The 27,241-nt window shown below is 45.8% G+C and overlaps 1 protein-coding gene across 1 annotated transcript; it reads right to left on the reverse strand.

Moving 5' to 3' along the window:
* Positions 1–2,026: 2,026 nt before the first annotated feature.
* On the reverse strand, positions 2,027–6,698 carry LOC147977733 (cysteine-rich receptor-like protein kinase 6). The gene is made up of 6 exons (XM_087545928.1): positions 5,663–6,698; positions 5,409–5,533; positions 4,467–4,677; positions 3,636–3,879; positions 2,718–2,877; positions 2,027–2,603 (listed from the first exon to the last, which is right to left on the reverse strand). The coding sequence occupies exons 1-6, from the start codon at positions 6,639–6,641 to the stop codon at positions 2,268–2,270; spliced, it is 2,055 nt and encodes a 684-aa protein (XP_087402054.1). The 5' UTR covers positions 6,642–6,698; the 3' UTR covers positions 2,027–2,267.
* Between the last annotated feature and the right edge of the window lie 20,543 nt (positions 6,699–27,241).

Consider the following 27,241-nt stretch of genomic DNA (forward strand, 5'->3'; position numbering starts at 1 on the left):
TGCCCATCTATATTGATCGTGATCAGCTAGAAATAAGGCAGCGGACCAGTGCTGTCTGCCTTACGACTATTTCGCGTAAGGAAATTACGACCTTTCTGACCAAAATGGTCGTTATTATTTAGGATTTGAAGCCCCATGAACACCATATGACCAATTGGTCTCAAATGGTCGTAGATTTACGATCATTTTTTTCAGGATCACTGACAGAAGGTCACAAGACATATTTCCTTAGTGACTTATCTTCCTCTCACACTTCAGTGCGCAGGGTCACCAATCATAGGGAAGCTTCTCCCACAATGCATATTTTGATCTTGTTGATCAGTTTCGTGTTGGTTCATCTTTGAGCTCGTAACGCGTCATCACCTTGAATATTAAGGAGCTGTTTGGTTCTCAGCCATAAATCGCCACGCCAAAGTTGTGGCGGACCACACTTTCCTAGGCAGGTGTTTGGTTCTGCATGCAGGTTTGGCTCGCCACAACGCAAAAGAGCTTCTGCAGCAGAGATTCTCGCCAAATGTGTGGCATTCGTTGAGCCCGCCACACTTTCTGTGGCATGCCACACGTGTGGCTAGCACCTCAACTTAGGCGTGGCAATTTTAGTGCCCAACCAAACAGACCCTAAAATTCATGAATTACGGTTTAAACAGGACGTGGAGTTACTATTCTAGAGCTCAAATGCTCCTGAATGAACAATAAATTCAAGAAAAAAAAATAAGGAAACAATTCAGAAAAATCTGAAATTTTTTATTGGGAAACTTTAAGAAATGTTTGGAGCGCATGCAAACATTCATCGCAAAATCTCATCGGTGCCAGGCATGCTAAAAAAATTGATGCTCTGAAAATGCTACTTTCCAACGCATTTTGGAGCTCCGATTTTTTTGCCACGACTTCCTTCAATTTGATTTTGTGATTGAATTATTCATGCACTACAAAAATTTCTTAAAGTTTATTAAAAAATCAGAATTTTTAATGTATTTTCTATTTTACTGTTCTCAAAAGGAGCATTTGACCTCAAGATTAGAAGGATACTTTCCCTTGAACATCAGAAGCTACAAAGTAGAGGCTAGGCCGCAGGGGCGAACGTGGAGCTAGCTAGCTCCGAGTCAGAGCATCTCTAGCAGAGCTGTTATATCGGTCCAACCCTCAAAATAATTGTCGATATACGGTATCGGGCTGAAAAAACAGCCCGAATAGGTACCGTATATCCGGACGGCCTATAAATGTTTTTAGGGCGAGTTGTAAAAATTGCCATCCGGCCGCCAAATCTTGCGTTTTCCGTCCTCAATTTTCTGCCCAACCTATCCCACCCGTGATTTGGCGGGAGGGAAACAGCCCACCTTCCGCCCGCTTCGCCGCTGCCGCAATTCTATCTGCTCCCGCGCCGCTAGGGAGTCGCTGCAGCCCCCGGCCCGTGTTTTCCAACCATCAGCGGCCCAATCGGGGCCTCCTCGTCCTCCTGTCACCGGCACGCATCTTCCTTAGGCCGCCGACGAGAAATAGAAGCTGCATTGCAGCCACTTCGTCCATGGTGTCGTGGCGGTCGCCGCACCATCGGTGTTGTTTCGTCCCGCGGTCCTTCCCACGGCCGCTTCTTTATCCCCTCCAACGGCTGTGTAAAGACACAGGCTAAGGGCCCCAAGAAGAAAGCGGGGGCGAAGCGAGGGGCCCGTCCTCCGCCCCCTCTGGCCATGAATGAGCCGATCGATCCCATCAGTCCACCGGCGCCCACAACGTGTTCGATGAAATGCCAGAGATGCAAAAATATATCTTTCTGCTCCAGTCAAATTTGATCGAGCTTTGCAAAGGATTCTTAGTCTTTTGGTCGTCCAATTTTGTAGCTATCATGTTGATCCAACATATAGTGAATTGTTGGAGGAGAACACGGTGGACTTTACTGCACCACTCGATGATTTTGAGGAGTGGATATGATTGCGCCACTTGAGTGCGCCGGAGGAGGTCGGAGCTTCAAAATCTTATGGCCAACCTTCTCGAGTTGTGAATATGTGCAGCCTTTTCTACCCTTCTTTTTGTATATAAATAAATGTACTCACCAAAGGTTTATTATATATCATAGTGTGCACGAACATATACGCCACGACCTTCTCGAGTTACCAGGCACCTGCTAGCATGATACTTCTTATTATGGTTTCCTCTAGCTGACTAGCTAGATGCATGAATTCGTACGTCTATATGCACGGTGCCTATCCACTAGGACATAAGGTACTACACAGGAACCCATGAACGGAGTCTATGTATGATCTCTATATCTATCTAGGCTCGAACTCTGATACCGACATCTCGTTGACGGACGGCGTGGCCGATGCACTTTGGACGCCTGGATCTGATGCGGACAGCACAATGTCGTCCGTCGAGCTCGCAAAGGGGAAGGTGAAAGCGGGCTTCGACGGCGCCACGAAGCTCGACGCGTGGCCATGCAGCATCACGAGAACCTCCAACATGGTCGGCCGGTCCGCCGGGTTCTCCTGCACGCAGAGGAGCCCCAGGTGGACGCATTTCAGCACCTCGCCCTCCTCCGCGACCATGCACTCCAACATTGGATCCATCGTCACCAGCGCCGTTCCCTTAGACCACTGATCCCACACCTGCAGATATGTACGTACATGGCAACATCTTCACAAGTACTCATGCATGTTGCATGCATGGATGATCTCAGATAGTGCTTTTTTTTTTCTTTGTTACTAGGGTAGTGTGCTTACATAGTTCAGCAGAGTGCCAGACTCTCCTGCAGATGACTCTTCAAATGCGTCTGTATTTTTCCTGCCCGTAACGATCTCCAGGACCAGCACGCCGAAGCTGTACACGTCTATCTTGACCGACAGGTGCCCCAGAACCGCGTACTCCGGGGCCATGTATCCTCTGCCATGCAGCAAGAATTTAATGTATATGATTTTTCAAAAGAATTTGTTAGTGTACTCAAAGGGGCGCTTTGAATAATTCAAAGGGTCCTCACAGAAATTTTAAAGGATTAGAATCCTTTGACAATTTTCTTACACTAATCATTTGATTCATAGGATTGAATCCTATAGGGATCTTTCGTACGGATTCCTATGTACTAAAGTTCATATGAATTTTAGCATCCAGCGAAACACTTGGTAAGAGTCCTTTGATTTTTTTTCTGTGATGCTATCAAACAAGCCAAAATCATGTAGGATTCAAACTGCCGTGACATTACAATCCTATGTTTTATCTATATATCTGTGTTTTTTGGAATCCTACGAATCAAAGAGGCCACAAGGCTTTGTATCCACCAATGCACATAGCCACTGTATTATTAAAGGCAACGGGGCCAAAAAAAATCTTGCAAACAGAGTGCATTAAATAGAAGTGACTGGACTTCCTATATAATTACTTCCTAGGCATTTCATATAGAATAATTATTTCCTAGGCATATATCAGTTGACCAATGAGAAATACCATGTGCTTCTAGTTTTGCCATAAATATGTTATTTTGCTATGTTACCATCCAAAAAATTGTAGGGACTATGTACACTTTCTTAAATTTTTGTCTTTAACAATATACCTAGGCGCCACCTAGATGGATGACCTGATAGTTTTTAACAAAAATCGATGGAGAATCTAAAATTTAGTATAGTAATGATAGATAGATGCATTACAATGTTCCGATGACTTGGCCCGTGGTGGTACTCGGCTTGTCACTGTTGAAGAGCCTTGCCAGGCCAAAATCTGAGATCTTGGGGTTCATGTCGGTGTCGAGCAAGATGTTGCTTGCCTTGAGATCACGGTGTATGATCTTTATCTGTGAGTCCTCATGAAGGTATAGGAGACCTCGTGCTGTCCCATAGATTATACGGAACCTTGTCTCCCAGCTCAGCAGCAGACGCTTCTCGATTTCAGGTGCTGCAAGTTGATCAACCCGTTCATGTATGCATTGCTATCTTGATTAGTTACACTCTCTTTTCATACATACATGGTCACGTTATAATTTGGGTGTAATCATACTGCATATTATATTTTTCCAATGTAGATTTTGACCAACTGCGTTAAAAAAAACTGCGGGCATTTACGATACCATATGTTTACCCTAATAAAAAGTATTTCATGATAAATCTAATGGTATTTTTTGTACAGTAAATGTTACTCCCTCCGATCCAAATTAATTGTAGCAATTTTAGTACAACTTTGTACTAAAAGTAGTACGAAAGCTACGATAATTAATAGGGTAGGAGGGAGTAATAAAGCTTTTCTGTAAATTGGGTCAATTTTATAAAGTTTGACTATGGAAAAAATCTACTACAATTTGACAAGGAGTGAGTATATTACATGCCAAAAAAATATCATCGAAGTCTGAATCCAATGATATACCTTCTGTGCCATGTAATTATATATATATACTTGGTAAAATTTAGATCAAATTTCAAAAGTCTTGTATTATAGATAAATAATAAAAGGAGGGAGTATTATGCCATTGTCGTCTGCATACGTACCAAAAAGGAAGGTGTCCAGGCTTCGGTTGGGCAGGTACTCGTACACAAGTAACTTCTCTTCACCTTTCAAGCACACGCCGAGAAGCTTCGTAAGATTGTTGTGCTTCAGCTTCGCCACCAACAGTAGCTCGTTCCTCAACTCCTTCAGACCTTGCCCTGAAGCTTTGTCTAATCTTTTTACAGCTATTTCCCGTCCATGAGGCAATACACCCTGAAAAATGTAAACAGTTTTGTTTCTCCTCATAAACCAGACCAATATCTCTCACGGTTCATACATGTATCTCGTTGTTCTTAGTCTGTTACTTCACTGTTGGATCTTGCTAATTTAGGTACATATAGTCACATCATACAAAACCTTTGTGAGTTTCAAAATTCTGATTTTATTTCACATGCAAGTACATGTACATGTCCACATAAGCACATGTAAAATTTCATGAAGAGTTATCAAACACATATATAAAATATCAAATCAACACCACAAGTTTCGCTTATAAAAAGGATTATATGTCTTATATACAGGCCCTGATTGTATATATTGTAGGATGGATGGAGTGGACACAGATTGTTTAATTTAAATCACCTGATTTTTGGTCACTGACATGTGGGTCAGCTTGTTATCAATCCCACATGTGAGCCACTGTTAAGTCATGTGACTTTAGTACTCCCTTCATTCCAAAATAAATGTCGTGATTTAGTTCAAATTTATTAAAAAAATTCAAGTGCATATGTGAAATAGGAAAAGTTTTTGCAAGGGAAGTAAAAAATGTTAACTTCGGATAAAAAACTTATGTGACATATATTTTGGGAAGAAAGATATTTTTTATAGTACACAAATAAGTATTATTTAATCAAATTTAAGATATCGAGTTTCATTTATCAAAATTTCCACAGACTTGCTTGAATATCCAGGCTCCACGCCAAAAGATTACCAATCGTAGGTACCTTGTATACTGCGCCAAAGCCTCCATGCCCAAGCTTATTCTCTTGGGCAAAATTGTCGGTTGCGCGTCTCAAGGTTGTCAGATCAAACAGAAGTGATTCAGGGTCGTCGCCATCTTCCTGGTAAGCTGAGTACAAGGGGAGAGGGAGAGATAAAAAATTGATCACTTGTAGAGGACCATTTCTATCTTGCTACCTCGATCGTCTTCCTTGTAAGTTGCGTTGGTGCATTAATTTATGGATGGATGCAAACTTACAGAGTTGTGTTGTAGCCTTGTTTCTCCATAGGAAGACTACAGTTATGGACAGGAGGATAACTGCGACGCCAAGAACAATGGTGGATACCGTCGCGACGCGTTGTCGCCACCTTGTCCCGTCTGTTGTACCAGACGGGAGGGGAGAAGGTGGTGGCGTCGGTGGCGGAGCGATGAGGTTCAGCATGGGGCTACCGTCGTAAAAGACTTGCTTTTCGAACCTGATGTTGCACCATATGCCGAAGATATGCCCCCCGACGCTGCCGTTGAACTTCATCCCGTCCACGAGCCCTTGGAGGCACTCCCGGCAAGGGCCCGGCGGTTTGTCCGGCGTGCACTGCACCAGCCCGTAGATCGTGCGCACCACGTCATCGCTGGCGTTGGTCGTGAACCCCTGGTCGGAGACCATGACCCCGGTGGCGTACCTGGACGTGCTGTTGAACGCCGCTGTGGCGAGAGCGACGGCGAGGCTCACCACGAGCGCGTCGTACCGATTGGCGGCGTCGTGTGGGATGACAGCTTCCTTGCTGCCCCCCCTGGACTGCACCTGCCGGTTGTCCGGGCTGGTCAGGAAGTCGTGGGGGGAGAAACGGACGATGCAGCGGTCGTAGAAGATGGACACATCCTTGACGCCCATGCACTTGACCTTGTCGAACGCGACCTCTGGCGCGAGGGCGAGGCAGGACGTGCACTCGGTGCGGTTGGTGATGTCGCCGCGGCACAGCCCGAGGCCCCACACCGTGTCGGAGCTGGTGCCGACGACGGTTGTAGCGAACAGGGACTGTGACCGGGAGACGTTGGCGGCGAGGGATGCGAGGAGGCTGCGGACGTTGGACTGGTAGGTGCCGTTCTCCTTGTAGCTCGAACCGTTGTAGCACTGCCACGAGAAGAGCTCGGCGCCAGCAGGCAGCTTTAGGAAGCTGGAAAGTGATAATAGTAGTAGTAGGACGAAGGAGGCAGCGGATGCAGAGCGTATCTCCATGTTGTGCAGCGCGCGCAACAGCCAGCGTCGGAGCAGTTTGAGTGCGCACCGATGAACTTCCCGTATCATGCGAGGGCAGGTGTGGAGGATATCTATAGGGCGTAATTTTTGGGGCAAAGGTGCCATTTGGTCAAGACGGGTTTTCCTTTTTGCGTCTTTGTTGGGTTGGAAAATAAACGGATCTGAACCCCGATTTTCTAGCGGAGCAGCATCCGCTTCATGGCCCTCCGTTCCAAACTATTTGAAGTTTTAGGTTCCTTTCGAGTCAGACTTCTTTAAATATGACCAAATTCGTAGAAAAATATGCCGACATCTACAACAACGAATTAGCTTCATTAGATTCATCATAACACATATATTTATACCATATATATTAGATGTTGTAGGTATTTTTTTGCAAAAAATGATGTTGTAGGTATTAGCAATTATTTCTATAAGGCTGGTCAAACTTAAAGAAGTTTATCGAAGATTTGTCTCGTCGATTAATTAAAAAAAGGTGCCCAGTTAATTAATAAAAAACCAGGCGAAAATCAATCGTTAACCATATAGGCATTGCCTCCCTGCAAAAAAAAAAACAAAAAAAAAATATAGGCATTGCCAACATGCCACAGTCCCAAGCCCTTACACATGTACATTGCAAAGGAATCCCCAATGAGAACACCTCAGATGTAGATAATTGACCTCACCAAACCACGGTGATAAGCAAAACCATGAGGACGAACCAACAAACCGAGGACTAACCATTAAGCAGCCGCGGACATCTTCCCTATGGCCTCACTTTTCTAAGTTTGATTTAGACAAACCTAGACTTTAAATATTTTGGTCCTACACTGATGTTAGCTTTTGGGAGAGAGAGAGAGGAGTGAAGAAGGCCCATGCATTCTCTCTCCACATACAAAAGACAAACTTATACTTAATTTCGCTCTCACAGTTTGGATGATTGCCATCTTTTGAGCCAAAACTCCATTTTTATGTACATTTTCATATGAATTTGAGTTCCTAACCAGAATACCTCCACAACAAGATCAACCTCTGATATATTTGAAGGGTCTATCTAGAACTCAGTCGACTGAGACTTAACGAAGTCTCAGTCGAGTGACGTCAGCGTAGTTGTGGTGCTGCAAGCGGCATGGTTGGATGTTGCAAACGGCGATGAAAAATGTTGCAACGATACTGCAAGCAACGACAACATATGTAACGACTATTCTGGTAAAAATGTTACAACCGTCAAAGAAGGAGGTTGCGACCGGTGATATGATGTGCTGCAATCGATGAGGAACGACATGCTACAACTAGCAAGATGGATGTTGCAACCGGCAGGAAAAAACGGTTGCAAACGATGGAACAAAATGCTGCAAGGTCGACTGAGACTTCGTTAAATCTCAGTCGACTGATTTTTAGCAAGCCCGATATTTGAAATATCTTTTATTCTGCTGTTTCAATAAATTAGTTTAAAAACACTACATTGTCTCAAATGAAATGGTTCACATTGTTGCAAGATGTTTCCAGATAATATTAAAACATACTTTAAATTTGGATGGCTATGAGTGTTCGAGGTTTTAAAATACGTCGAATTAGGATTTTTTTTATTTGAACGGTTATGAGTGTTTGAGGTTAAAATACATCGAATTGGGATAAGGTGTCGTCAAATGGACGGATGTGTAAATTGGACGATGTATGGTTCAGGACGCCGATGGTCCTTACGCGTTGAAGTCATTCTCTCCTCCATCGTAATTTCACAGAAACTTATCGCCATCATCGTACAGTGTCACTGTAAACGTCCACTTCCCTGTACAGGAGAAAGTTCGCCGTTGAAAAAAAAGGCAGGAGCAGATATCTACAGCTGTCAAGAAACCTTGAGTTTCCGCTAAATCTTTGTCGAAAGAGATGGACGTACGCTTCTCGTTTAATTTAGACGTCGATAAGTGTCACACGTGTGGGTATTAGGGAGTCTGCCCACACATTTTGTGTGGTATATAAAAGAAACAGTCCACACACCTATGTGTGGGCAAAACAACTAGCGCCCACACGCCTCTTTTTTTCCTCCCGATCTTTTTCACACGCGTGCGTGTGGGCAAAGTTGATAACGCCTACATGCCCGTATGTCAGGCCGCATACCTCCTGGTCCCGCATGCCACGCATGACGGTCACCGCGCGCCCGCAGTTGCCATGTCCATGTTCGTTTAACTGCAGTTGCCATGTCGCTGAACTACGGTTGTCATGTCGGACAACTGTAGTTGCCATGGTTGCTTAACTGCAGTTGCCATGTATGGTCTGATCTAATGTAGTTGCCATGATTTCATAACTTTAGGAGTTGCCACATACTAACACTAGGCAGTTGAGAAAGTTGCCATGTGCTCACAAGCATGCTAGGGCTGTTGCCATGTAAAAAGGAAGAGTTGCCATCTGCTTACGTGCATGTTAGAGCAGTTGCCATGTACATGCACGTTAGGGTAGTTGCCATGTATCATGCAAAAACATATGGCAACTCGGTAAAAGAGAGTTGCCATCTGCTTACGTGCACACTAGGCAGTTGCCGTGTACCCTGCAAAACACATGGCAAACTCGGGTAAAAAAAGAGAGTTGCGACCTGCTTATAAAGCACATTAGGGGCAGTTGCCATGTGCACTGCAAAACACATGACAACTAGCAGCTTGGGTGTGGGAGAGGAAACGGGCGTGTGGGCGAGATGGCAAATGCCCACACACTAGCCCTTGTGTGTGCGTGCAAAGTGGCGTGTGGGCGAACTGCTGAACGCCCACACACCAACCCCTCCTGTGTGGTGAAACGGCTGTGTGGGCGACCGGCTGAACGCCCACACACCAGGCCAGTCCTACGTGGCACTAGAAACATGCCAAGATTCGTGCGCTCATGAACGGACGCGAATCCACGCGTGCGGGCGAGATGCAAACGCCCACACGTGTGGGCGTTAACATTTCCGTTAATTTAAGGACACCGATAAGTGTCACACGTGTGGGCGTTAGGAAGTCCGCCCACACATTTTGTGTGGTGTATAAAAGGAACATCCCATACATTTACGTGTGGGCAAAACAACTACCTCCCACACGCCTCTTTTTTTCCCTCCCGATTCCTCTCACACGCGTGCGTGTGGGCGAAGTTGATAATGCCCACACGCCCGTATGTCAGGCCTTGTACCTTCTGGTCACGCACACCACGCGTGACGGTCACCGCGCGCCCGCAGTTGCCATGGTTCAGACCCTCGTCCATGTTCGTTTAACTGCAGTTGCCATGTCGCTGAACTACGGTTGCCATGTCGGACAACTGCAGTTGCCATGGTTGCTCAACTGCAGTTGCCATGTATGGTCTGATCTAATGTAGTTGTCACGATTTCATAACTTTAGAAGTTGCCACATACTAACGCTAGCAGTTGAGAGAGTTGCCATGTGCTCACAAGCATGTTAGGGTAGTTGCCATGTAAAATGGAAGAGTTGCCATCTGCTTACGTGCACGTTAGGGCGGTTGCCATGTACATGGACATTAGGACAGTTGCCATGTACCATGTAAAAACATATGGCAACTCGGTAAAAGAGAGTTGCCATCTGTTTACGTGCGCACTAAGCAGTTGCCCTGTACCCTGCAAAACACATGACAAACTCGGGTAAAAAGAAAGAATTGCCACCTACTTATAAAGCACACTAGGGGCAGTTGCCATGTGCACTGCAAAACACATGGCAACTAGCAGTTTGGGTGTGGGAGAGGAGACGGGCGTGTGGGCGAGATGCCAAATGCCCACGCACTAGCCCTTGTGTGTGCGTGTAAAGTGACGTGTGGGCGAACTGCTGTACGTCCACACACCAGCCCCTCCTGTGTGGTGAAACGGCCGTGTGGACGACCGACTGAACGCCCACACACCAGGCCAGTCCTACATGACACTAAAAACATGTCAAGATTCGTGCGCTCATGAACGGACGCGAATCCACGCATGTGGGCGAGATGCAAACATCTATACGTGTGAGCGTTAACATTTCCGTAATTTAATATAGTAAGACAGAAAACGCTTGACTGGACCTTCTCGGTGCCCGGCTGTGAAGGCAAGAATTAATCACGACAGGCACCCGTCGAGACTCAAGGTACTATATGTCAAAGCCAATGGCAAACCTATCTAATGCCTACAAAATCAGTGGCAAAAGATGATGTAGAGAGGAAAAAGTCTAAGAAGCAAAACGCCAGATCAGAGAAGACTCGGAGACACGCTCGAGTCAGGTCGTTGTACAGATGTGAATAGTTGATATACTACCGTTCTACATAGGTTAGTTTATTCCTAGTCTCCCACTAGACGACATCACAGTTTACAGCGTCTCTTGATTACCGTACTCCCGTCCCGTGATATAAACCAAGTAACCCCAAAAAAGGAGAAACACAAGAAGAAAGAACAAATCAGAAATGAAAAGGAAAAAAATGAAGGCACGTAAATGAGCCTCGCTTGTTTGTGCACAGAATTATGCGTGTACAGTTGGTAAACATAAGTTTTTTTTTCTTGCTTTATTTTTAGACTACAAAAAATAACCACATGTATGTTTGTAAGTACACATGTTGCAGCATACCGCACATATTGTTTCCGGACGAACAAGGCCGGATGCAACAAATGTGTTTCCATTTGTTCTAGGTATTTTAGGGAAATGTTGCATACCCGATGAAAATTATGCCTCAATTTAGAGTACATTGGTAGTTCTTTTTTTTTGAACCGGGCATAACCCCTTTCCATCACTCACATAACGAAAATACAACAGTTCAAAGTCCATCCAGGAAATTAAGAAAGGGAAAAGCGAGTTCAAAGCATCGCTGAGAAACCCACAATAAACACCCTTCATAGAGCAGTTCATCGCGGGAGGAAAACCCAATAACACCATATCAACTACACAAACACTACCGGATCGACAGGCTATCCAAAGCAAGCATCTAAGTAGGCCACGACAGGTGCTCATTGCAGGAGCATAAATCCACTCACACAGCCAAGCTAAATATTCCAAAAGCAACAGGATAGGCCAGAATGTCCCAGCCGAAGTAGAGAAGGCCACATCACGACTGAAGAGCGCCCAACATGTTCTCCAGTTCACCCCTCCCGGTGCCGCGCAAATTCGCATCATGTTCGAAGCATTGATCCTCAACATCTTAGCTCCACGCTCCATTGCTTCGCGTTCTTCTCCCATCATCATACATGCCCAATAAGTAATATAGCCACAAGCAAAGTAGATTACATCAAAAGGAGATCTTAGTTTCTTGAATTCAAAGGTGGCTCTGTTAGGGCTATTCCACATAGCCCAACAAAGTGCAGCTAATCTAAAAGTATAGAACTTCTCCCCATCTGGAAGAAACGTATAGCACCAAGAAAAATATTGCCAAATGTTGTTCGGACATAGATTTGTGCCCAGTACACAGTCAACAGTTCTCCACATGACTCTTGCCACTGGACATGTGAAGAACAAGTGCTGGGAGGTTTCTTTGTTAGCACAAACGGAGCAAGAAGGATTCCCCAACCATTTCCGCTACTTCATTACATCTCTAGTCAAGATAGAGTCCTGAAATAGTTGCCACACGAAGATTTGGATTTTAAGCGGGATTTTTGCTCGCCAAATCCACTTATAGTTACACCCATCTACATTTCTTTCCAGGTATTCATAAACTGATCTAGTAGTAAACTTGTTTTTCTTTTTCCCCAAGGACCACACAACCTGATCAGGTTCATTAGATATCGGCCAAACCCCACAACACTTTGCATTTCTCTCCACTGATCTAGCAGAGGAGAGTGGAGACGTCTTCTAAAGAAGCTGTCGTCCACACCTTTATTAAAATTTTCTACCGTGATCTCTTGATCGTTGCAAATGCTGTATAGCATAGGAAATTGAATGCATAAAGGAGGTTTATCATCAATAGAATCACCCCACACTCTAGCAAGATTACCAAACTCCAGCACTACCCTTTCTACCAGCAAGGTAGTACTCCTTGACTTTCATAATGGCTTTCCAAATCGGGAAATCACCAAACTTAGTTTTTACCGATACAACCGTGTCTTTTTTGAGGTATTTGGCCCGGATTACGTCCTGCCACAGCCCTGCTGTGTTTCCAACTTCCACCACCACTTGGTAAGGAGGCTAATATTTTGCTTATGTAGATCTTTCACCCCCAGGCCCCCTTTCTCTTTGGAGCGGCAAATTCCGGACCATTTAACCAAATGGTACCGTTTACGACCCTCATGTTCTTGCCGGAAGAATCTTTTACGATGCTTGTCTAGTTTCCCAATCACCTTTTTCGAGAGTAAAAACATAGACATATAATAATACACTATACTGCTTAGTGATGCATTTAGGAGAATCAACCGTCCCCCCCGAGGAAGCTACATTACCAATCCAGGATTCACAACACTTGAGGAATCTCTCATCCAAAAAATCCCAGTCCAGACTACGAAGGGTAGAAAAACTAACAGGTACTCCCAGGTATTTCATAGGGAAGTGCCCAATGCTACAGTTAAACAGCCCAGCATAGAAGGAAATTGTATCATCATCTCCCCCAACACATAGTATCTCACTTTTCATGAAATTAATTTTAAGCCCTGACAAAAGCTCGAACATGCTGTCCAGAAGAAGATTAAGGTTCACAATTGCTTCTCTGTCATGTTCGAAGCAAATGACCGTATCGTCCGCATATTGTAAGATAGCCACTCCACCCTCGATTAAGTCTGGCGCAAGCCCAGTCAGCAGCTTCTCCTTCTAAGCATTGAGAACCATTTTCGATAGAGTTTCTACAGCGATGTTAAACAGGAAGGGGGAGTGGGGGTCGCCTTGGCAGACCCCTTTGTGGCTTTGGAAGTATGGGCCATTTTTGTTATTGAGTTTAATACTCAAAGTGCCATTTCTGAGAATCTTTTCCACCCAGCCACACCAAGTAGGACCAAACCCTCGATTGCGGTGGCATTCAATGAGGAAGTCCCAATTTATCTTGTCGTACGCTTTTTCAAAATCCAGTTTCAACACTACCTGAATTTTCTTTTTATGGTGTGTGTGATGCAGCACTTCATGCAGCGTAAGGATTCCATCCATAATGTTTCTGTGCTTAATGAAAGCATTTTGATGTTTGCTAATCAGCTTGTCCGCAAAGATGGCCACCCTGTTGTCCAACACCTTAGTAATTAGCTTGTAAGGACATCTAAGGAGACATATGGAGCGATACTGCTGAATTCTTTTAGCTCCATTTAACTTTGGAATCAAAGTAATAATCCCGTAATTCAGACGAGCTACATCCAGGGTATTATTATGGAATGCTTCAAACAACCGCATTATATCTTTTTTGACGAAGTCCCAGCCGTGTTTATAAAACTCAGCTGGGATATTGTTAGGGCCAGGAGCTCTGTTGCTTTCCATACTAAACATGGCTTTCTTAACTTCTTCTTCAGTGAAAACACTGGTCAGGATAAGATTATCATCTTCCGTAAGCCTCTCATCACTGGACCAGGTTTCAGGAGATAAGTGGAACAAGTTCCCATTGGCGGGACCAAAGAGATCTTTGTAATAGGATGTTGCATGGGCTAGGAGATCTTTTGTGCCTTCTATAACTATCTCCCCATCAGTAAGGGAATGAATAGTATTCTTCCTCTTTTCCATTAGCTATACGGTGGAAGTAGATCATGCTATGATCCCCTTTAAGCAACCATCGCTCGTTCGAGTGCTGAAGCCAGAAAAGCTCCTCATCAGCTAGTATTTCATTCAACTCAACACTCAAGATAGTCCTTCTCTCATATGTCTTAGGGTCTAGGGGTCCAGATTCCTCTTTCTTCTCAATCTCTTCCAGCTCCTTTTTAATCCATTTTTTTCTCTTCTTGGCATGGCCAAAGAGGTGAGATCCCCATCCCTTAAAGTATTTCTTGATGCGTTTTAGCTTTATGTTTAGGATATCAATAGGGTCCTCAGAGTGAACAGGTTGCTCCCAAATGGTCTTAGCTTTAGCATAAAACTCTTCGTTTTTTAACCAGCTAAGTTCGAATCTGAATTCACGCTGGCGAAAGGGTATTTTTTTCATGGGATTCGTTTTCAACAACAAAGGATTATGATCCGAGACATCTCTCACTAGTTTGCGCACTGCAACTAGTGGGAATAGATCTTCCCAATGAAAGCTCATGAGTACTCTATCGAGCTTCTCGAGCTTGGGGTGTCTCTGTTTATTAGCCCGGGTAAATCTACCTCCTCCCATAGGGATCTCTCTAAGGTTCAAAGACTGAATAATAGAGTCGTATCTATCCAGGTGTTGGGAGCGATGGAGACACTTGTTTTTCTATATACTCTCCCATAGGATGTTGAAATCGCCACCAATCACATAAGGGGTTCTAATACTGCCACACATCAAGGTTAATTCCTCAAGGAACTCATCCCTCTTATCATCATGTGCTGCCCCATAAACCACCACCAGGGTCTAGACACTATTGAGCCTAATATCAAAAATTGTGGCCTGCAGCAGATATCTACCTGCCGCCCAAGAAACTATCTCTAAGGTTTCCTTCTTGATCCCACACAGAATGCCACCCGATTTACCTGTGGAGGGGATCCAATTACAGCTAAGTCTCTCAAAGGGGTCAACCTTCCTAAGCTATTTAGCAGTAAAGCTTTCCTTCTTCGTTTCTAGGATGCCCATAAAGTCGAGGAAGTGATCTCTAATGATGTCAGAGAAGCAGGTAGTCCTCCCTCTTTTACCTGCCCCTCTGGAATTCCAAAAGAGACCATTCATTTTTTTCTTTTTTCTCCCCCCTCCTAGTAGCTCTACTAGGAGACTGAGTAAAGCTTCCAGCCTCATTCTGCAAGGATACCCCATTTTTTGGCTTCTGGTGACAAGTCTGGCTACAACCACATTAATTTTTCTTTCTCTCTTCTTCCTAGACCGCACCATAGTGAATTTGTCCTCATCTACATCATTATCTTCTTCCCAATTCATATTCAAAGGTGTCTGGTCCCCCTTTTCATTAGTAAGAATCATTTCACTACAAAAAAAGACACATCCGTGACATTTTGGGCCGAACGAATTTTTTTCCTGTCATACATATGACACTTCTATGACGATAATTGTGACGAAACCCAGTATCATCATAGATGTGGTGGGCTCCTACTTCTATGACAAAAAATCATGATAGAAAATGGGCTTTTCGTCCTGGGCGGGCCGGAGACGCAGCTGCATGACATTCTTTGGGCCGTCCATGACGGAAAAAACCGTGGTAGAAGTGAGGGGGAGGAAAATTTCGGGGAGTTCCCGGTTACGGTGGGAGGTCGGGGGCCGAGCGATGCGCGTTTCTCTCATACACGTATGCGCATGTGTGCGAGGCATTGGCTCTAACTGAACCCGAGCGAGGCGTTGGGCTCTAACTGAACCCGAGCGATTGCACTGCAGGCTACGCGTTACTGAACCCGAGCGATCGATCGATGGCTGTTAACTGAACCCGATCGAGCGATTCCTTCGCTACTGCTGCTAACTGAAGCCAATCAATGCTGCCTCTGGGATGAACAGTGAGTGTTGCGGGGGGTTTGGATGAACAGTGAGCGGTGGCGTTGCCTCTGGATGAACAGGACCCCGTGGTGTGGTGGAGGGCTGGATGAACAGTAGACGATGGAGGGGTGCCGCGGAGGGGTGGATGAACAGGACCCCGTGGTGTGGAGGGCTGTCTGAACAGTATACGGTGGAGGGGTGGTTGAACAGGACCCCGTGGTGTGGAGGGCTGGATGAACAGTAGACGGTGGAGGGGTAGTTGAACAGTAGCCGGTGGAGTAGCGCGCGGTGGAGACTGGATGAACAGGAGCCCGTGGAGGCTGGAGGAGGTCGACGGTGGAGATGAACAGTATCCCGTGGAGTCTCGTTTTGCGGTACGCCACACCCCTCCTGATGAACAGGACCCCCATTTCGACTGTAGCGCTCCAACACAAGTCTGTTTCCTCCGTTTTGCGGTACGCCACACCCCTCCCGATCAACAGGACCCCCGTTTCGACCGTAGGAGGTCCGTTTCCTCCGTTTTGCGGTACGCCACACCCCTCCCGATCAACAGGACCCCCGTTTCGACCGTAGCCGGTCGAACACAAGGCCGTTTCCTCCGTTCTGTGGTACGCCAGGCCTCGTTTCCATCGCCTGTTCCGTCCAAGCCCTCCCGATGAACACGACCACGCATTCCGTTGCCTCCCCATGAACACGACGACGATGCTGTTTCTCCGTTCTGACCCAGCCATGTACACGAGCCCTCGCCGTACGTATGCGCGAGTAGGCGTTCGAGACCCCGCCCGTATGTACACATACGTGGCCGTATTTTCTTTCTTGCACCCTGGCCGGTGTACGTACGTGTACATGCTACGTGCGCGCCTCTACTACGACACGTGCACGCCTCTACTACGACACGTGCGCGCCTCTACATCGACCAGTATGTACGTACACGTTCGCGACCAGAATGACAACGCTACGTACGCTTCGACCAGGTGGGTCCCGACTGTCGGGCACTTTCTTGCCTGTGAAGATGTAGCTGGTGGGTCCCAGCAGTCAGGGGGCGGAATACGGTGGCCCGGCCGGTGGGTCCTCGCTGTCAGGTGGAGGAATAATTATTTTACACGTAATAAGGAGGCACTTCCTTGCTGCGGCCGTGGACCCAGATGTCAGCCTCTCCACGTACAGTCCATGTTCGATGGAAGCCGTTCCTTGACCACGTTGACCACGCCGCGCCGAGAGCACCAGGGCGATGGACGACGGCGAGGCCTAAGAAGGGGACGACGCGGAGCCGGGGAAGACGCGGCAGTGGATGCCCACGCGTAGAGGAGTACGAGGGTTCACTGGTTCGCTGCGGTGTGAGGCTGTCGTCGCCGCAGAATAACAGGGGGTGTGGGTGAGTAGAGGGATGGCCTGGCCAGCGGTGGGAGTAGTAGGGGGCGGTGAGGCCTCCGCCGCATCGCAGCCGGCCACGAGAGGTAGGAGCACGAGGCACGACCGGCGCTGGTTTGGGCGGCTGGAGCAAGAAGACCAGAGGTTGAAGAAGCACTATGGCCGTTGGATGGACATCGTACGGTCACTGGAGCTAGAATCGTGCATATTGACTAAGTTGATAAAGCCCTCCGTCCCCGTCAACTTAGTAGGCCCACAAGTCAGCCTCCCACCCAGGTGGGTCCCAGCTAGCAGGGGGGTATTCATTTTTTTGTGCGTAATAAGGAGTCACTTCCTTGCGTGCGAAGATATAGCTGGTGGGTCCGAGCTGTTAGCGGCGGTAACTTTTTTTCGCGAAATACAAAGGCCCTTTCGGTGGGTCCCTGATGTCAGGTGGAGGAATCATTATTTTGCACGTAATAAGGAGGCATTTCCTTGCGTGCAGCCATGGACCCAGCTGTCGGCCTCTCCACGTAAAGTCCACTTCAGATGCATGTCGGTCGTTGACCACGTTGACCAGACCGCGCCGAGAGCACCAGGGTGGTGGACGACGGCGAGGCCTAGGAAGGGAACGACATGGAGGCAGAGAAGACTCGGCAGTTGTTTCCCACGCGGAGGGGAGTACGACTGTACGAGGGTTTACTGGTTCGTCTGCCGTCGCCGGAGAATAACAGCAGGTGTGGGTGAGTAGAGGGATGGTTAGGCCAGCGATGGGAGTACGGTGGGGCGGTGAGGCCAGCACGGCAGCAGAGCCGGCCACGGGGAGGAGGGAGCAGGAAGTCCCGCCGGCGCCTGTTTGAGCGGCTGGAGCAGGAAGAGCAGAGATTGAAGAAGCACGACGGCTGTTGGATGGCCATCCAACAGTCACTGCTTGTGCGTCAACCTTTTTTTAGGAAAGCCTCAAATCTGTGGAAAACAGTATACATCCCATCTGCCATTATTTCTAATAATTTACAGCCCATTTGCTAATTATTAAGGTTTTTTTGGAACCCATATTCTTTTTGTTAACATTACAGCCCATATTGTGGCCACGGTTAAAAAATTATACGAAATTTTGCATATTTCAGTGCGGTCCGAACTGTTTTTAATCCCGAAATTTCGACTCACATTTAAACTGATTTTAAAAATAAATGTATATCAATATAAAATCCAACAAATTCTCCACGCATAAAAATTAATGTAATTTAAAATCTCAAAATGAAAAAAAGATATTTGAAACTAATTGCCGGTTTGATGTGTTTTAAAAATGTACAACCCATTTCTCATTACTGATGGGCCATTTTCTTGGACAGCCGAATGAAAGCTCTCCTCGTCTTGAAAGATTCGCTGCCCAACAGGCCTGACAAAGCGACTTACTTGGCAAATCACAAAAAAACCGGGATGTGGCCGTGGACCCAACTGTCAGCCTCTCCACGTACAGTACTCTTTTGATGGAATGTCGTTGACCATGTTGACCATGCCGCGCCGAGAGAACCAAGGCGGTGGACAACGGCGAGGCCTAGGAAGGGGACGACGCAGAGCCAGGGAAGACGCCGCGGTGGATGCCCACGCGGAGAGGAGTACGAGGGTTCACTGGTTCGGCTGCTGTGTGAGGCTGCCGTCGCCGCAGGGCCTGGCTAGCGGTGGGAGTAGTAGGGGGCGATGAGGCCTCATCGGCAGCACAGCCGGCCACTGGAGGCAGGAGCAGGCGGTCTCCCCGGCGCTGGTTTGGGCGGCTGGTGCAAGAAGAGCAGCGATTGAAGAAGCAGCAGCACCGTTCGATTCAAATCCAACGGTTACTGCTGCTAGAATCGTTTGTTGACTAAGTTGACAAGCCCTGCGTACGCGTCAACTTAGTAGGCCCACAGGTTAGCCTCCCAACCGGTGCGCCCCAGATGTCAGTGGGAGGAATCATTTTTTTCACGTAATAAGGAGGCAGTTGATTGCGTGCGGCCAGGCCAGCGGAGGGAGTAGGGTGGGTCGGGGAAGCCTGCGCGGCATCACAGCGGGCCACAAGAGGAGGGAGCAGGCAGTCCCACCGGCGCTAGTTTAGGCGGCTGGAGCAGGAAAATCAGAGATTAAAGAAGCGCGTCGGCCGTTGGATGGACATGCAACACTAACTGCTGCTAGAATCGTGTGTTCACTGACAAAGCCTTGCATAAACAAGTCAGCCTCGAAATCTGTGGCGTGTACAGCCCATTTGCTATTATTTTTATAATTTTTACTCATTTTCTAATTCATATAGAATTTATTGCAGCCCGTTTTCCATTTTTAGAATTGCTGGCCATTTTCTGGTCAGTACCAGGGTCAAAAAATTAACTAAATATGTGGGAAATTTTGAAAATTCGCAAATTTTTGCTGGGGAACGAAATATTCTTAATCCAAAAATTAATAGCCGTAGTAAAACAAATTTAAAAATAAATTAGTACTATGTCATATTAAATCCAATGGAATACGTATAGGATATCAGTGAAGAACAAAAACAAAAAAAGAAACTTATATCCCATTTGCTATAATTTTTTTGGAATTTTCAACCCCTTTTGATATTAATTTTAACAGACATTGACCATACTCTTAAGCCAGGCCGGAATGCATCCCTCCTCATCTTGAAAGATTTGCAACCCAGTAATTCGGAGAAAACAAATAGGCCTAGCTTGGGTATTCTTCAAAAAGAAATACTGGGCTACCTATTTTCCCAAAGAACTGGTGCATGAGCATTTAGCTTTATTTATTTACTTATTTATGTTTAGGGGACCATGAGCATGTACCTGGGCCGGATTCATGTGAGAGCCTCCCTTTCGGTTAATTATGGGCTTCTCTATTGGGCCTTCATCAATGGGCTGCATGTTATCAACAAGTGGAAAATGTGTTCCGAGTTTCAAAAAAATGTGTTGCATACGATAAATAGTATGTGCTACGTACGGTACGGGGCACCAAACGATCGAACCGTGCAACGACTTCCAAAACATTGTGTTTGTCGTTCTAACAACACATTTATTCAACCAACAGACGAAATATACTACTGATTGTACATTGAAAACAGCAGCAGCAGCAACCAGGGCTGGGGGTGCAACAGAAGCAGTAAGTAGGCCAGAAGAGTGAAGACGCAGCTCTCTCTTCCAAACCAAACATCAGCCATCATTACAAAAGGGCTACCAAAAAAGAACAAGTGTATGCATCAAACTAAATAAAGATCCTACTACACCAAGTGTACGCATCTAACTAACTGGCTCAGTTCGACGTTACTATTTATTAAGCTGTGGAGATTGGCTGACGACTTGAACCAGATGGGTGCCTGACGGGGGAAACTCTAGCCAGCAAGTCGAAGTCTGATACTTGCGACCCTCTCTCCTACTTTGGGCTGCAGAGCGTGGCGGCACATATCAGGGTATGGTGCATGCAGAGACGCATGGTACGTTGTGTACACACAGTTTTGCCTGATGAACGATACCGTGCTGCCATCATGATCCTTGTCGTCGGTTATCTCCTGGTTAATCGGATAATTCAGTCCGACAAATAGAGAGCGTGTACCAAGGCTACTTACCAGCCTCCAGTCAAAAATTCCTGAAGGCCCAGAGAAGCTGGGATCCTGCTCAAAGACCTTGCAGTGACTGTGATTGTATTCCGCGAAACAACACGTCCGGTACGTGCGAACGATCATCAATCTTTCGCCGTCGTCTGATCGAGCCAGGAACCACCTGCAACTGCCATGCCGCTTTTCTTTGAAAGGTTCTGGGATTAGGAAGGGTAGGGACACCAGGCGGCCTACAACATCATATCAAGTTGGAGTCAAATAAAGAAGGGCTCTTGGTTTAGTTAATCTTAAGAACAGCATGTTATGAGCATGAATATTTTTTCAGCAAATGTTGACAGTAATATAAGCAAGCCATCATGATATCATAGGAAAGTAATATACTACTGTAACAGCCATTTGTAGCGATGACTGGAGTAGGCCAGCAATACGTCCAGCCATAGAAGGAGTCGATAGCGTAAATGAAGCCCTTGTGTTCAATGGCATCAGAGAACCATGGAGGATGTATGATCCTGCGATGGACGTGCAGATTTATCCACTTACCGCAGTAACCTGTCAGATAGGCGAGACCACGGTTGAAGAACGTAATTAGCCTGAAGTCTTTATAATTCGTAGATCTTGTCGGCACTTGGCAGATTACAACCTTGAGCAAATCAAACTTGGTATCATGTTGGCTACTGTAAGATTCCGAGTATTCTGGGCCGCGGTGCCAAAGCAGTGCAGTATTAATCGAAGGAAGGGGGATCAATCGCCGGGTGTAGACCTCCATGAGCATCCAGCTGCCGCGACCGTCGACGAGCACCATCCAAGACGTGTTCATGCCGACCCAGTACATACCGTTAATGTAGTTGAGGCTGACGGGGATCGGATCGCAGTCAAGGGGGTTGATGCTCGCCACCCTACGATCGTTATGCTGCATGACATGCCGTTTCTGAAGATCAGGCGGCATCAGCAAGCAAGGAGCTGGCTTAAAAAGCTCCGGCCTGAGGGCTTTGAGTAAACAGTACAGCCCCGACGAGCACGCGGCGAGCGGCATGGCACTGAGATTGTCCACACGCGAAACAATGAGCTTGATTACCTCTGTGGGGAGAGAATTCCATCCACTCTTTCGGCGGACGCTGCTCGGTTCTGCCATTGTTAGTGCTTGGGTTTCGGGCGAGGGGGGGAGGCGCCTTAGCGGGGATGGAAGATTGGACGACATTATGTGCGGACAAAGATGGAGAAGCGAATATGTGCTGCAGGAAGTGGACAGGTGATGATGACTACAACACGCCGCTTGACTTACGAGACACATACCAGCAGCGTAGGGTCATGTCGATGCCAGACAACTTGCTTGAGTGATCATAGTACTGGTACTCCCTACAGTGCTATGCCCTAACTTGCTTGAGTAGAGTAGTAGAGTAGGACTCTGCTCTACTACTAGCACCGGAGGAGTGGTATATTCTAATCTAAAATAGTTACAAACTTCAATTCCCGAGCATGGAACGACTACGAACCGTGCTCAAAGACCGTGTCTACGTGGCGTTTGGACATGGGCGGCAACCTCAACGACAACGGTGCTGCTCCCGTTGCATCGTATGTGTTTCTATCCTTCCTATTCGAAATCATGGTAGAATTCATGTTTCTACTCTGTATCCTACTACTATGCTAGTCCACATTATTAGTTTCATCTCTTTTATAGCCGTCATGATTTATTTTGTGCTTATTCGGATTAAATCTCGTAGTAACTTGCTCATATATTCAACTGGCGCAACGTCCCCTACAGCCACTCCCGTTTCATGGACGGCCTGGTCGATGATGGAATTTTGCTAGTAGGCCTTTATAAGGTGAGCTCTTCTACCACCTGTATGAGCATGAGAAGAGGATACCTACACATGCACACGTGCTCCTCCTCCTCGCTCGCCTCGCCACACCACGCCTCGTCACGACGCGCCGCGGGTTGTGGGATTGAGCCGAGCCAAGGACAGAGCTATACTCCCATGACCTACCCGGCCCGCACTATATAGTTTCTCACCACCGTTCCAGATCATTGCGCCGCCAAGCAAGTCTTCTCCATCCCTCCTTTCGGTGTGCACCGGGAGAAGGGACAGTAGGCCTCCGGAACCCCGCCTCTCGTGATCCTGTAAGGGAGAGGGGCGATCAGGTTTTTGGGGAGCACACTCGCGCGACTGCTGGCAGCGACGACTTCGCGAACGACGACTTCTTCCCCGACCTCGGCAACCTCATCCTCGACGACATGGGCGACAACGTCAATGCCGGCGGTGCTGCTCCCGCTACACCGTATGTGATTCTATCCTTCCTGTTCGAGATCGTGGTAGAATTCATGTTTGTAGTATGTGATCTGTTCATCTGCTATGCTAGTTCGCATGATTAGTTTAATCTCTGTCAATGCTGTCATGATCTATTTCCTATTTATTCGGATTAAATATCATAGTAATTTGCTCATATTTCCAACAATCCAAAAACCTGATAATAGGCCCTTCGTCCACTGCTATGAGTGCCCGATGCCGTTTTGTGGCTCGCCGGCGGACATGGTGCATCACCTCACGGATGTGTGCATCGGTCACGGCTGGCCCTTGGCGGAGAACATCAAGTACGAGACGTGCTACCCGTTCACCATCCCGGAGTCGCTGGAGGATCACCGCGGCCTGCTACCTCTTGAGGTTGCGTTGGTTTTCCCCGAAGAGGAGAGGATGATGCAGCAGAGTAGCGTAAGTATTTCCCTCAGTTTTTGAGAACCAAGGTATCAATCCAGTAGGAGGCCACGCTCAAGTCCCTCGTACCTGCACAAAACGATAGCTACTCGCAACCAACGCGATTAGGGGTTGTCAGTCCCTTCACGGTCACTTACGAGAGTGAGATCTGATAGAGATAATATTTTTGGTATTTTTTGTATAAAGATGCAAAGTGAAAAGTAAAAGGCAAAGTAAAAACAAAGCAAGATTAAAGTGATGGAGATTGATATGATGAGAATAGACCCGGGGGCCATAGGTTTCACTAGTGGCTTCTCTCAATAGCATAAGTATTCTACGGTGGGTGAACAAATTACTGTTGAGCAATTGACAGAATTGAGCATAGTTATGAGAATATCTAGGCATGATCATGTATATAGGCATCACGTCCGTGACAAGTAGATCAAAATGATTCTGCATCTACTACTATTACTCCACTCATCAACCGCTATCCAGCATGCATCTAGAGTATTAAGTTAAAAACAGAGTAACGCTTTAAGCAAGATGACATGATGTAGAGAGATAAATTCATGCAATATGAAATAAACCCCATCTTGTTATCCTCGATGGCATCGATACAATATGTGCCTTGCTGCCCCTTCTGTCACTTGGAAAGGACACCGCAAGATCGAACCCAAAGCTAAGCACTTCTCCCATGGCAAGAACTACCAATCTAGTTGGCCAAACCAAACGGATAATTCAAAGAGACTTGCAAAGATAACCAATCATACATAAAAGAATTCAGAAAAGATTCAAATATTATTCATAGATAGACTTGATCATAAACCCACAATTCATCGGTCTCAACAAACACACCGCAAAAAGAAGAAGATTACATCGAATAGATCTCCACAAGAGAGGGGGAGAACTTTGTATTGAGATCCAAAAAGAGAGAAGAAGCCATCTAGCTAATAAGTATGGACCCGAAGGTCTGAGGTAAACTACTCACACTTCATCGGAGAGGCTATGATGATGAAGAAGCCCTCTGTGATGACGGCCCTCTCCGGCGGAGCTCTGGACCAGGCCGCAAGATGGGATCTCGTGGATACAGAAAGTTGTGGCGGTGGAATTAGGTTTTTGGCTCCGTATCTGATCGTTTGGGGGTACGTAGGTATATATGGGAGGAAGAAGTACGTCGGTGGAGCTTCGGTGGGCCCATGAGGGTGGGGGGCGCCTGGGGGTGTAGGGCGCCCCCCCCTACCTCATGCCCTCCTCGGAGCTTTCTTGGCGTAGGGTCCAAGTCTCCTGTGTCTTATTCGTTAAGAAAATCACGTTCTAGAAAGGATTTTTCTGTTTGGACTCCGTTTGATATTCCGTTTCTTCGAAACACTGTAATAGGCAAAAAAACAGCAATTCTGGGCTGGGCCTCTGGTTAATAGGTTAGTCCCAAAAATAATATAAAAGTGGAAAATAAAGCCCAATATAGTCCAAAACAGTAGATAATATAGCATGGAGCAATCAAAAATTATAGATACGTTGGAGACGTATCAGGCATCCCCAAGCTTAATTCCTGCTCGTCCTCGAGTAGGTAAATGATAAAAAGAGAATTTTTGATGCGGAGTGCTACTTGGCATAATTTCAATGCAAAATTTCTTAATTGTGGTATGAATATTCAGATTAGAAAGATTCAAGACAAAAGTTCATATTGACATAAAGAATAATAATACTTCAAGCATACTAATAAAGCAATTATGTCTTCTCAAAATAACATGGACAAAGAAAGTTATCCCTACAAAATCATATAGTCTGGCTATGCTCTATTTTCAACACACAAAGTACTTAAATCATGCACAACCCCGATGACAAGCCAAGCAATTGTTTCATACTCTAACTTTTTCAAAACTTTTTCAATCTTCACGCAATACATGAGCGTGAGCCATGGATATAGCACTATGTGGAATAGAAGGGTGGTTGTGGAGAAGACAAAAAGAGGGGAAGATAGTCTCACATCAACTAGGCATATCAACGGGCTATGGAGATGCCCATCAATAGATATCAATGTGAGTGAGTAAGGATTGCCATGCAACGGATGCACTAGAGCTATAAGTATATGAAAGATCATCAAAAGAAACTAAGTGGGTGTGCATCCAACTTGCTTGCTCACGAAGACCTAGGGCAATTTTGAGGAAGCCCATCATTGGAATATACAAGCCAAGTTCTATAATGAAAAATTCCCACTAGTATATGAAAGTGACATAACGAGAGACTCTCTATCATGAAGATCATGGTGCTACTTTGAAGCACAAGTGTGGTAAAAGGATAGTAACATTGTCCCTTCTCTCTTTATCTCTCATTTTTTTATTTGGGCCTTTCTCTTTTTTATGGCCTCTTTTTTTATTTTATTTTTGTCCAGAGTCTCATCCCGACTTATGGGGGAATCATAGTATCCATCATCCTTTCCTCACTTGGGACAATGCTCTAAAAAATGATGATCATCACACTTTTATTTTTCTTACAACTCAACAATTACAACTCGATACTTAGAACAAATATGACTCTATATGAATGCCTCCTGCGGTGTACCGGGATATGCAATGAATCAAGAGTGACATGTATGAAAGAATTATGAACGGTGGCTTTGCCACAAATACGATGTCAACTACATGATCATGCTAGCAATATGACAATAATGGAGCGTGTCATGATAAACTGAACGGTGGAGAGTTGCATGGCAATATATCTCGGAATGGCTATGGAAATGACATAATAGGTAGGTATGGTGGCTATTTTGAGGAAGGTATATGGTGGGTGTATGATACCGGCGAAAGGTGCGCGGTATTAGAGAGGCTAGCAATGGTGGAAGGATGGGAAAAAGCGCATATAATCCATGGACTCAACATTAGTCATAAAGAACTCATATACTTATTGCAAAAATCTAGAAGTTATCAAAGCAAAGTATTACGCGCATGCTCCTAGGGGGATAGATTGGTAGGAAAAGACCATCGCTCGTCCCCGACCGCCACTCATAAGGAAGACAATCAATAAATAAATTATGCTCCAACTTCATCACACAACGGTTCACCATACGTGCATGCTATGGGAATCACAAACTTCAACACAAGTATTCTTTAAATTCACAACTACTAAACTAGCATAACTCTAATATTATCACCTCCATATCTCAAAACAATTATCATGCTTCAATCTTCTCTTAGTATTCAACGTACTCAAAAGAAAGGTTCACAAATCTTGAACACCAAGCATATTATTATTAAGCAAATTACCATGCTATTAAGACTCTCAAAATAATTTAAGTGAAGCATGAGAGATCAATAGTTTCTTAAAAACAAACCACCACCGTGCTCTAAAAGATCTAAGTGAAGCACACAGAGCAAAATTATAACGCTCAAAAGATATAAGTGAAGCACATAGAGCAAAACTACTTAGCTCAAAAGATATAAGTGAAGCACATAGAGTATTCTATCAAATTCCAAGTCATGTATGGCTCTCTCAAAAGGTGT

This window comes from Triticum urartu, chromosome 3A (genome assembly GCF_056163025.1).
Source record: "Triticum urartu cultivar PI428250 chromosome 3A, HENAU_Tu73, whole genome shotgun sequence".
In the NCBI taxonomy this organism is placed as follows: Eukaryota; Viridiplantae; Streptophyta; class Magnoliopsida; order Poales; family Poaceae; genus Triticum; species Triticum urartu.

What these genes read in the sequence shown, in the direction of transcription:
- LOC147977733 (XM_087545928.1), bottom strand. Translation starts at nt 6,641, where the DNA reads ATGGAGATACGCTCTGCATCCGCTGCCTCCTTCGTCCTACTACTACTA. An exon ending in CCTGGACACCTTCCTTTTTG is followed by an intron (nt 3,880 to 4,466) that starts GTACGTATGCAG and finishes ATCAACTTGCAG; the next exon opens with CACCTGAAATCGAGAAGCGT. An exon ending in CTGGCACTCTGCTGAACTAT is followed by an intron (nt 2,604 to 2,717) that starts GTAAGCACACTA and finishes ACATATCTGCAG; the next exon opens with GTGTGGGATCAGTGGTCTAA.